Source organism: Amblyomma americanum, chromosome 1 (assembly GCF_052857255.1).
Source record: "Amblyomma americanum isolate KBUSLIRL-KWMA chromosome 1, ASM5285725v1, whole genome shotgun sequence".
NCBI classification, from domain to species: Eukaryota; Metazoa; Arthropoda; class Arachnida; order Ixodida; family Ixodidae; genus Amblyomma; species Amblyomma americanum.
In genome coordinates, this window is record NC_135497.1 from 167,188,284 (window position 1) to 167,201,062 (window position 12,779).

The 12,779-nt window shown below is 46.5% G+C and overlaps 1 protein-coding gene across 1 annotated transcript in view; it reads right to left on the reverse strand.

The window, feature by feature from the left end:
* Positions 1–1,808: 1,808 nt before the first annotated feature.
* LOC144114146 (synaptotagmin-15-like) overlaps positions 1,809–12,779 on the reverse strand; it is a 215,223-nt gene continuing 204,252 nt past the window's right edge. Inside the window, exons 9-10 of the mRNA XM_077647664.1 lie at positions 10,581–10,784; positions 1,809–9,229 (exon numbers count right to left, since the gene is read on the reverse strand). Coding sequence (XP_077503790.1) covers positions 10,660–10,784 — 125 coding nt within the window. The 3' untranslated portion in view covers positions 1,809–9,229; positions 10,581–10,659. The remainder of the gene's footprint in view (positions 9,230–10,580; positions 10,785–12,779) is intronic.

Genomic DNA, 12,779 nt, shown 5'->3' on the forward strand with positions numbered 1-12,779 from the left:
CGGCGCTGCCACCAACGGGTACAAGTGAGGAGGTCACTATCCTGTGAACACAAATATCACGAATACCGTTCGATCTTTGGCAAGGCCAGCTAAACTAGGACGACCACGTGGCAGCCCTAAGACCGGGGTGTCAATTTCAACAATGCAACAGTGTACGTATTGGAAAAGTGAAGGACGTCGTTCTTCGCAGCAGCGGTTGCCAAGACTTTTGCTTCTTCCGACTCGGCGCCTCTTCACATTTTCCTCGGTGTCTTTCTTTTTCTTCCAGTCGCACGCGCCGGTTTTTGTGGAAGCGGAAGACAGAAATGTCCAGCGCCGCGTTGAAGCAGCGGCAGACGCTTAAAGGCCAAGGGAAGCTGTCATCGGGGGTGAGCCGTGTCGCCCACACGACACATGGACAGCGCAACACTTTTTAGGAAATCATGCCAAGTCTCAGGCATGCGACACTGTACTGCTGCTAGGAAGCGTACGAGTCTAAAAAGGCGTAGCGGTGTAGTTTCCTCGTCTCGCATGAACGTGTGGACGAACATGTACGCAATTCTTTGGCGCTTTTCTGTTGTATCACGCACACCCCGCTCTCACATGTTGGTGATCCCCCCTCTCACATGTTGCTCTTAGAGCAGGCTCACTAACGGCGACTATTTCTGCTACGTTGTACAGGTGCGTTAGTTTCTATACTTGATAATGGTGCTGCGGCCAGTTATGAGATGCGGCTTCATTTCCTGCACGCGAGAAAATTGTGAATGTCCCAATATGTGACGTTGCCGGATGAAGATACTAGGCTACGGCCCGTCGGCCACACGTGTAGGTCCCAACCTGCACTGGCGTATGGACGACTACGCAGTTCATTACAACTGAGTATGCTTAATGTGTTTTGTACAAGGCTAGGTTAGGGTGAACAAGCTGTCCGGGACTCGGACTGGATTCCCTGAAAAGGGGGAGGGGGGCGTGGCGGCCGCGGGACGGTCCGACCGCGGCGCTCCCGGCCGCTTCAGGCGCGTGCACTTTGCGGCCAGGGAAAACTGCGCGCGACAGGGAACCATGCCGGCAGGCGTTGCTTTTCCTGTTCAGCTCGCAGGCGGCTAAATTTAGCGGCCCGAGGACCGGACGGCTTTGCGGCGCGGCTCGGACCGCTGGTTCTACTGCGCGGTTGTAAACGACGCCGCCGACGAACAGCACGGCTGTCGGGGAGACGCGGGCCGGCGCGTGGGCGCCGTGATAAATGCGCCGACGCAGCGTAAGGGCTGCCGATGCAAAGCGCAAATGTTTTCGCATCTTGGGCTGCCCTGCAGACACGGCGAAGGAACCCGCTCCACGACAATGTGCATGCCGGGGCGATGCTGTACTGTACGCTCGCGAAAGGGGCGTTAATGCTTCGCTTGCTCACTGACCCATAGTCGAGGCAGCAACCCGATGCGACCACTGTTTGTTTGACTCCGTGCGGCGTTAGCTGCCCCCTATCAGGAAGGGCGGGACGCCAGGCGTTCGTGCACTCACGCGCAGGGTACGTGACGGGTACGAACGAAGGGAGCGCGCCCTTGATTGGACTTCAGAGTTGAACTCATGCGCTAACGCCTGACCTTTTGTACATGCAGTGCTTTAAAAAAAAAAATATGCGCTTATGCGCGCCATAAAATATGACGGGTGCAAAAACGGGCTGCATGCTGACATATTCATCAGTGCTGAGTGCGAAGTATACTGTGTCTGCAATTGTGAACCTGTAGGTTCGAACCCATTATGCGAACGAGGGCAGTGCCCGGAGCACGCAGAGTGGAAGCGCGCAAGAGACGAACACTGATTTCATCAGATGGTCTCATATGCATACATTTATTTACATTTTTCTAATACTACACACAGCGATATGTGAGAGCACAACGCGAAAGCACTTTTTCAAAAAAAAAAAAATAAAATCACGAGAAAGAGGAGCCAAGGTTCACAGCCGTAACAGTTTCCTGTTCATTGTTTTTATTTGTTGTTTTTTTTGATGACCGATAGCAACAAAGCATGAAGATAATATGGACAAACCCATCTGAAAGCACGGACTCAGCATTCTAAATTACGAGCGATAACGGTGTTTAGGTTACAACTTTGTAGCAGTCATGTCAAACATTTAAGGTATTTACATTTTACTGGTGATACTTTGCGCGCGATATCGTAGTGAAATAGCGGAAATGTTCAGAAAGTTTTTCTTCTAAACAAGTTAAAAGGCTGGAGAAAGATGTCACCAGACAGTCATGGTTATTTTACGCAGCAGCTTTGCGAGTTTTTCATATAATGTCTCTCTCGCATATCTGCGTCCGCCACGTTCCCACGTGAGTCGGGCGGCCACCCACACAGGGTAGCAGGCTCGTTCTGTGTATCATTTTAGCTTTTGCCAGTGAACATTATCTTATTCCGGCCTCTTAGTTGTTTAGAAGCGGCTCAGCTAACGACACGACGTTCACAAAAATATGTGTCTTTTATATACGGGTTCCTCTATTTGAATTGGAAGCCTTTTACATGATGACAGGTAAAACATTTGTTGTGTCATAAATGTATTTTTCGATATAGGGTCTCCAGATTTTGTACGGCACTCTCGTAGTCTCAAAAAGCACATTACGAAACCAGCTACAAGATAACTGTCTACAGTTGTGCACAATAATGTCGTGCTGGGGATTCACGGATACAAATGTGCACGATACAAGAGTGCGTGAGGTGACTACGCAGCTAAAACAGCTATTGCTCCGAGCTAACAGGTATGCGAAGTTATACAGTACGGGAAACCCCTCGCAAGAGGACTAGGAATGCTAACTGAAGCAGGCTTATCGCGAACCTTTCTGCACTGTGTTGGGTACGGCGCGCGTTTTATAGTGGCTCAGTTGTTAGGCATGATGGGAAAAGTTGACTGTTTGTGTCATGAAAAAAAAAATTCTTGGCTAAAAATTGTTTTGAAACGTCAAGGTGCGACCACTAGGATTTTCGACTGTAAAAGAAGACGGTTGAATAAGAGCAACGGAAAGCGGGGCTAGTCTGCGCTATGTTTTACATGGATAGGAATTTTTATTTGATTTAAATAATGAACAGCTGCACACATACGAATCGGGTCGTCAGCGTAATCTTGAAGGAGCTGGAAGAAAAAAACTGTAACCAGAGCTAAATTATAACTGATAACAGTTTTATGGTTTATAGGGGTTTAACGTCCCAGAGAGACTCAAGCTATGAGGGACGCCTTAGTGAAGGACTTCGGAAATTTCGACCGCCTGGGGTTCTTGAACGTGCTCTGACATCGCACAGTGCATGGGCGTCTGGAATTTCGCCTCCATCGAAATTCGACCACCGCGGCAGGCATCGAACCCGTGTCTTTCGGGTCAGCAGCCGAGCGCCAAACACCGCTGCTATAACTTATGTTAGTGAGGAAAGATGATTGACCGCTTTTTCGGGGCAGCTGATTCAAACGTAATACTGGGGGAATTAAATAAATTTATTTGAAGACTCTCTTCCCGTCTGTGTCACACGGACGTAAAGTAGTTGCAGAAAGATTAAAAAACCAAACCGAGCTATTTTCTTGGAAAAGTCGATGGCACCTGCGCCAGAGGTGTATTTTTTCACAGAGGCCCATCGACAAGAGGCCCGTGTGAGTCACTATAGCGATCCATTCGGGCTTCCGGAAGGGGCTTTTCCTTGTCTCTCCCATCTCAGAGTTATTCACTAAAGCAGACGCGCTAACAAAATCTGGGTCAGGCCCCCTTCATGCCAGGTGCTGTGCGACGGGCCGAATAGTCTGTCCCCAATAATGATAGGCCGGAAACAATCAGCCTGCCTTTTTTTCATCACTGCACAGCACGTTGCCTCCATGGAGGAGACGCCGGCCTATCGAACCTGCTGCCCATCCGTGGCAGTGTGGAGGCGTAGTAGGGTGGTACCGGCCTCTGTTCAAGTTGTGGCCACCACATCGATTTTCCATGCTGACCGATTTTCCAGCTTTACCTTGAAACAACAGCACTGCATAAGCAAAGAACCAGCATGATTGTTCACTAGGGCTGAACGCGTCATTGCCCGTGGAAGCATATTAATCGAGTTATGTAGCAATGCCGTGTTGTATATTGTTTATTGTGAAACTTATTTGGCCTTACCTACTGCCCACGAGTTAAAATTTAACGCAGCAAGTAAAAACCTGATCTACTGCAAAATATTTGTTTTCAAGCCAACCGGCCAGAAAGATAAATCAGACTCATTACAAATGATGTGGGTGTTTTGCGCGTTGCATGTTTGCCTTTTTACATGGTTAAGAGTTCTCCGAAGGGGCGCTGTATTCACGGTTGACTTTCTGCTGCGCTTTAGCCAATACTAGGTGGGAAAGGGAAGGAGACGGGACTCTATCCCCGTGTCACTGCGCTAAGTAGGCCGGCCAGTAAACGAGAGTTGTCCCCGCTACCAGAAACGAAGACCCGATGCTTCGGTCACTGCTACAACGCCTTCAAGGCAGGTTCCTCACTTTCTGCCTAATCTTATAACTGCTCTAGGCGTCGTTCTCTTGTTGAGCGTGATAGAGTGGTAGAATCTTTTGTATAAACTTGTCGGGCATCGTCACCGTTGCCTTTGGGACTGTATTCTGCCTGGGAATGACACTTGTGCTTCGCTCCACCAGCCTTGACTGCACAGCGACAGAAAGCTGGCCGCGAGTAAGCTAGTAATTAAAACGGTTACGGCAGCAGTTGCACTGAGACAACGCCATCAGACAGAAAATGTAAATTCAGAAGTTGTAGATCGGCGTGAACAACAGCTGGCTTAAATGTGGGCACCAAGGTACCATTTACGCAGCTAAATTGTCCGGCCATACAGAAAACCCACGAAATACAAAAGCTGTCACGTGACAGCTGTTTGCGCATGTCTCTCGCCCAGTGCACACGAAAACCACCGTCGGGGCCAGCGCTCTGGAGAAAGGCAGATCTTGTTCTCTGAGACGCGTCTTATGACGCTGAAGTAGCATCACTATCACGTGGTAGGTTTTTTATTTTATTTCACACGCTCTCTTCTAAGGCCGGTAAAAAAAGCTAAGTAAATGATGCCTTGGTGCAAAAATTTCAGCTCATTGTTTCTTAGGCGGTCTACAACTTCCACACTGACACTTTATTTCTCTAACCAATACTTGAAACTTTTCTAAATGGTTTATGGTTTATGGGGGTTTAACGTCCCAAAGCGACTCAGGCTATGAGAGACGTCGTAGTGAAGGGCTCCGGAAATTTCGACCACCTGGGGTTCTTTAACGTGCACTGACATCACACAGTACACGGGCCTCCAGAATTTCGCCTCCATCGAAATTCGACCGCCGCGGCCGGGATCGAACCCGCATCTTTCGGGCCAGCAGCCGAGCGCCGTAACCACTCAACCACCGCGGCGGCCCGAAACTTTTCTAAATAGTATTTATTAATTAATAAAGCTTCCAAAATGAGAAAAATGCTGCTGAATAGGCCATGCGCTTTCAACAGCATTTAATTAATTTAACCACACTAGGACACTCTGTCTTGAAAGCTCAGTTACTTTTTGCTGGAACACGCCCGTTATATTAAGCATGTCGCGCGCAATATATGCTAGCTTTAAAAAAAATAGACTGCTTTATTTTATTCTGGGAAAAATAGGTTCATTTGCTTTCACCCACCGAGGCTAATAAAGGCTCTGCGTTAATAACTGGGGTGGTTACCAGTGTCCATGATAAGAAGGTACACGGGAACCTGTTCAGCTCAAAAGATGCAACGTGTGAATGAGGAGTAGTGTTGCGGTTTTCACAGCTTGCCATTTTCAGCTTGCGCCTGAGTATGTCCCCTTTTCACGATAACGCAGGGCCGGCTCTCGCATGAAATAAGACGTCCTTAGTAACCGCCTTGTAGATACGGATACTTTCGCATTGTTTTTGTTTTTATTTACGAGTTGATATGTCTAGCCGAATAGAAAAAAAGTATAGGTTACCGAAAGATCCCAGAAAAGATGAGCACGCATTAACTTCTCTCTTGCTAGCGCAGGTGTTGTACGAGCCATGTGTACAAGATAAAAGAAAATATAAAACCAGTTCGTTAAGAGAGGTAATTATTCTCGCCAAAAGCTATAAATAGCAAGGCTTTTATGCTCATTTGCAGAACGTTTCCTCCAGAATTTCCCGTGTTTATTTCCAAGATTTCTTTTATCTGAGCTCTTAATAGCTGTGTTTTCACTTTCTATTAATATTACGTTTCGACAACTCGAAATAATGATTTTTAATGAGCAGTAATTAGGTCGCATTAGAGCTCGACATTAATGCTTCTGTTCTGCAGTAAAATGTGCCGATTTTCATACGACCGAGCAAACTATACGCATGCATCTCGTTCCGGTAGTAGATTGTTAGTGTAAGTGTGTACACTGGGTGCATACTGGTTGTATATGCGGGGAAGCATTTTAACACATGCTTTACTACCAAGGTCTTTTCTTTTTTTTTTAAACATGCAAAAGAAAGTTTAAGCCGTCTTCAGTGCGCGCTTTGCGCTCTCCCAGGCTCAGATTAATAGGCGTTCGTTATTTCTTCACTGCTTTCACTAGATAATAAATAAGAAATAAGAAACTAGTGCAGTTTCACTAATTTTAAGCACACATACAATACTGCTATGGACGGCATCCGAAATCATATGATGCGCCCCCACGGCTTTTAGAATGGCAGGGCACCTAAGAATGGCGACAAATCAAGTCACGCTACAGTTGACAGCACAGTCAAGCATTCATATGCATTTGTTTCACCCGACATATACTGCACGAATATTTTTGGCACTAATTGGATGTTCGGAAATTGTGAAGCGCCATAATTTAAACCAATTTTACTAGGAATGAGATAAACTACTGATGGATTCACACTCATTGATCAAGCAGCAGCTGACGATGTGAAGTCATCGGTGCCCTTCTACCTAAAGTTCCTGCCACCATAGGACACCAGCACGCAGCCCTTCAGTGAGGTTGAGAGAAAATTAATAAAGTCAGTGTCAAGAGAGATTCTTCAGGAACAAGTAACGATGTAAAAGTATTAACATGCTGCGTCGAATGAACAACTCGTCTCAGAAATGAATACAATGGTGGAGAAAAAAAAAGACACTGATGTATACATAACAAAATGGGAACCACTGCTAACTGATTGCCTGAAATTTGGAGAAGCTCACTTCAGAACTACAAAAAGTGGTTGGAGAAGAAATTAAAACTCTTATTTTTTTGTGGAAGCAAACACCCCACTTCTCGATATAATACGCTTTCAACGACAAGTAGTTTTACCATCTGTAGAAGCGGCATACAATATGACATAACACAGCGCAAAGTCTCTCAACCTGTTAAAAAACAAATGATTACGTAGGCCCGATGGAAAGCTTGATTCAAATCAGAGTGTGTGGCGGCAAGTATGACGAGGTTAGGGATTGGCGGAGAACTGTCACACTCAAGGGAATTTAAGTATACTTAGGATTCATGTTGAGACCCGAAGTGGCGATATTCACCACACCAAACTTCTGCGGACCTGTTTAGTGTTCCTTTTCAATTATGCGACTGTTTTATGAAGGAAAACCATTGCAAAAATGCTATGTACAAAAATTTTTCGGCAGTATTTAAAGTATATTAATATTCGTTTACAGTGCGAAGAGGTAACTTACACGTCTCGTCAGAATATTTGTGAGGAAGTTGTAAAGAATGCTGCCCGTATAGTCGTTACTAATAACGCATAACACGGGCTCCTTCACATCCTCAGCTCATATGGAAGCGAAATTATTCTTTCTGTAGTGGCGTTATCAATTTCAGACCATAAAACCTCAGCTTTCATATTCCCAAATGTCACAAGCAGAGTTGGATTGCACGTATTGTAACTGCCTCGAACCCGTGTTAATCGGGTAATTATAAACAGTAATATTGAATGCATGGAGTAAATACTTCATTACCTTTTCGTGTTCCAGAATTTTCGCTACATCTATTATGCCGGCGTTTCACACTATTGCTACCTAAATGAGCGGCCTAGGTGTCTCAGAAAATTACATTGCTGCTCTTTAAGCTTGACGATGATGCTCTTAGAGCTTACTGTGGGGAAGCCTTAACCCACCAGGACACCCATCGTGCACCTGAAGGCTCAACGTGAATGCATGGCAAAAAAGCGAATAATTTTTCTAATCATCTTAAAGATGTGTCTGATAGAATGACTTCAGTATGCCGTAGATGACTACGCAAAATTGCACTGCAAAGCAAATCATGAATCTGGTGCAAAGTCGAGTGAAAGTTTAATTGTGACCTTTATGCATACCCATTGAAGTTCAATATGTGCGACTGTAGCGACAACGCAATACAGGGAACACTGGTTTTCATTAACATTCATTTCTGAAGTAGTTGGCACCAAGTCCGGTAACGCTTTGTATGTAGAGATTGCATGAAGTATTATTAATAAGTAGCATATAGAACAAGAACATCATGCCCCCAGTAAAGTGCCTTCCAATTCCGCTATCTTCTTGCAACGCTATTTCACATAACAATATTAATTGAAATAAAGTCAAGCGAGTTCTATCGAGAATACCAAGCGGTGTCGCCAAAAGAAGCTTTTTCTTGTCGACATGACTTAATCAACAGTTCCTTCCAGCAAAACAGCACCTAATGAGTGTTTCTCTTAACTCAGGCATCTTACATTCGCAGATTTTGGTGACCACAATGAAAAAAGAAAAAAAGGCCGGTCGGTTAGCGACAGAAAAAAAAAATCGATATCACCCATTCTTTCAAGCTACCTGACAACGGGTCCGATCTGACGAAAATATGTCCTGCAGAAAGAAGTCATAGGTAACTCTTGAATTACCCATTGTTTCGATTATGACCATACTGGGGCTTGGTCTGCATGTACTGTTCGCCATCAATCGTATACTTTTTCTGTTCAAACGTCACATCACAGTGCTATGCGGAGGTGCTTTAACAACCTTGTGTTAGACGCCTGTGGCTGTCTGAACGATGCACACGTAGACGCAAGGACTATGGAGATGAATACAATGCCACAATGGCTGGGTTTTCTGGAAAGCGTTAGGTTAGCATACTTTAGTTGGGCAACGCGTTCACACCACGCAATATCAAGAGAGGTTAAGACAACAAATGTAGGGATCACACAAGCACCATGTCGTCACACTGAAAGCAGGTCACAAGCAAAGTTAGACGGCACTACATGACAGTGCTGCTTCAGCACGCATCCGGCAGGCCCTCTTGTGGTGCGTGACAGCATCTGCAAAAAAGCAAGAAATCTATGTTAGTCAGATCTCATGGATACATGTCGATAGTTTTAGTGCTTTTGTGCAGTTCGCTGAAGAAGCGAAGCGCTGCTGTTAAATTTTTCTTGCCTATTTTTCTGAACATAAAATTTTCTGAAGCAAAAAGTACTACTCGACACTTGAAAGCCCGGCTCAGTATGTATCCGAGACTGCGAGTGTTATGAAAAAATGCAATTTTTGTGAAATGTCGGATCCACTCGCTACAGCTGCCACAGCCGCCGCGTCCTCGGATTTCTTTGCTGCGAAGCTCCCTTACAGCACCACCGGTGCGCCGGCGTGCACTTACCGTTGTCAAGACTCTCTGAACACTCTTTCTTTGTTGTTTTTTTGCGTATCGACTTCGGTTATCACAGTAGGGAGTGAGGGAAGAAAATTTCGCTGCTGGTACGCCTCGCTTTGCTTTTGACTGCAGTTAGCAGTTCGCCCTCTTGTAACTCGGAACTCGTGTTCGTAACTTGTTGGAAAAGCAGAGCAGTAGCGGCATGGGGTTACACACGTTGTGAACGTTGTTCATAAGTTCTCAAGAGATATTGAATCTCTCGGCAGACCCACGGTAGTCTTGCTGGCCTTCTGCTGCAATTAAAACCTGCACGGATCGGGTCACATCCTGCATTAAGACACCTTAATCGTAGCTGATATTATTTGGAAGATTAATAACAGTAAAAGACCCCCTCCCCCTTTTCTTTCCTGTTTTTTGCACATGACACAGCTGATAATCTTTTTAGAATCCCTATATTTATGGAGGTGACACTGCAAGAAGGCAGCTGTTCGGCAATTTGTTATAAATTAACCTCGATACGTAAACTTTCTTGACACATTTTGGCATATTAGAGGCTTTCAATTTCAGCATTGTGAAACACACAGCAGTTTTCTTGCTTTAGTAAGGTCAGGTAACGGCCATTGTACCTGTGTATAATACCTGATTTTCTCCCACGTCTCTCTTACTAACGTTTACTGCCGGTAGACTACCGTAACTCGAGCCCTCCTTGTAACTCGTTTTAGGGAAAGAGGAACACGTGCTGAACGATAGGTTCACTCGTTTAGGCTGGCATCGCTAAAAAAAGAATCATAAAATATCTGGAGCGGTTTTGTGCGAAGTCGGCTGCCCGTTCGGGTAGATATCCCACGGGGCCAGGCACCGTGCGTGGCGCCATCTGGCTAGAGACCGTGAAGAGCGAAAGGACGTGCTCGTCATAGCCAGACTATGCATGTGCCAGAGATGTAGGCCCCTTTTCCTGCCTGCCTGAGGCGTCGCGCTAGACGACATTCTTTTCGATACACTGCAGGCAGGCGATGGGGACATACTCAGCCGTGATTGCGATCCGTTGCTGGGTCTGTTTCGGTGGCACGGCAGGGGTAAGGGGGCTGGAGGGCGCAGCCGTATTCAGGACAGCCGATGCCAGCGGTTGATCTGCTTGGGCGCCGCGGCCAGGGCATCGGTCCAGTGCTGCTGCCCGAGGCCTCGGGCGAACATGAACGAGCCGAGCACCACGCGTCCGAGGCAGCGATCTGCACAGGAGGGATGGAGAGTGCAGTGGAAGGGAACGCAAGAGCGCAGTCAGAACGTTGGAATCCTCTCGCTCAAGGAGTTTCACTCGCTTCGCCTTTCGCCATCTCCAGCTCTTTTGTAACAGCAAGGATATCAACGCGTCGAAAATATGTGGCTGCCCCCAGTTCGTATGTTATTCTATGTGAAGAAACATGTCTTGTTATTTTCAATTTTTGAAAAATATTCTTTCATGTCCGCCGCGGTGGGAAGTGTCGCACACGTCGTGTTGAAACTTTTTCTTTATTGTGCAGCTGGAAAGAGTCCACCATGTGGAAAGAGGCAATGGAAGGTGTTAAGTCAGAGTAAGAGGCCCAGTAAATAAAAACTGGCCTATCTGACTGCAGTAAAAACACGAAGAAGCCTTCTTAAAATGTCACTCTCTGGCTCTGAGGGAATACTTGAACGTTGAGGGCAAACGCGTAAAAATAAACATTGTTGGTCTGTGCACATCGACTACTATGCAGGGAAAAAACACTGCTGCGCACCCGTCAAGCATAAAAATGTAAAAGCTAAAAGAGACCTGGAAATACGAAACTTTAAATACACAAACAGCAGTAAGGTAGGTTTACGGTCGAGTAACGGACTGGGTGGAGAGGTCGTAAAGACATCGCCTACGGCTGCTCCACTTCCGACTACTCCACTTCTATGTGCGCCAAGCACTCTTGCTTGAAGCGCATAGCAGCGTGCATAAAGACGCTGAACAAATCATACGACGCATTTTGCTCGTCGAATAAACAGCAAAAAGGAATCATTTAAAATGCGCGCTAACCGTACATAAGGCACCCCACGCAACCGAGTTTTATGGAAAGACGTGGAGTGAGTGCTATGTACCAGTTGACGAAAGTTGAGTTAGTATACAACAACGCCCTTAAAAGACACGGATACGACAAAAGTCCAAAGGATCAATAGATCAAGGAAGTGAAATACTCCATTTACCGCTTAACTATGGCACATTACCGTGGATGAACAGAAGCACACAACAGCACTCCCAAAATTGCTCTCGCTAGAGCGGGCGCCCTCCTAAGGGCGACCGGGTATGGGAACACTTTTATCCATCGGAAGGACAGGAGCAGTTCCGTTGCGCCGAGCGCTGCCGAGAGAGGTCGAGGCTGCTCCCTTCTAAAAAGCGGAGTGCGAGGACGACACGTAACCTTCAGACGTTCTATTCTTGTAATATTTAATTGTTTTTTTCCGCGGCTCTGCGCATGCGTGCATATTTCTTCCTTCTCTAAAGCTCCGCTGGTTGAAAACAAACCGGCAGTTCACAACCCGCATGTTCAGTGCGTATTGACGACCAGTGCGAGCTGCAGCTGAAAGCTCGCATTTCACACTTCGCTCGCACAGTTGGCGCCTGGTTTGAAGCGGACTGGATCGGGCCTACGGCGTTCGCAGGCCTCATTTTGGTTTAATTGGACACTTCCCAAAGGACGCCAAATTGTAAAAAAAAGGCTTGCCATAGCTTTAATTCCGTTATGAACGCGAACTCTGCCGACAAAGATTGAGGAAACGATGGTGTCGTCGAAATGCACGTGGACTATGGCCAATGCAGCACCATTCAAAAACCGTGATTGACAGTCACGTTAGCTAGCACGCACGTGGAGAATAGTGGGAAATCACGTGTCGTCAAGTGGCATAGGGCTCTCGGAGCGCAGCGACTGTTCCAGTGGCAGAGCGAGCACTCAGTCCTTCGGAGTGCTACTGCTCTACTCCCTCCTGCTCGGCGACTCTGCACCTGCTCGCCCACTGGAATGCGGCGTGAGTTTTTTGCCGGACGTCGATCGAAGTGTCTAATATTGGGGAATAAATGCCATCATCCGCTCCGCCAGATGCACAGTCGGTAGCAAAACTTTACGAGATGCGGGTCACGCGGAAACTATGTGTTTGGCGCCGTCACGCAAGCCAACCGCCTAAAATGCTTTTATGTATGAGTGCACCTACATGCTCCAACCACTGGC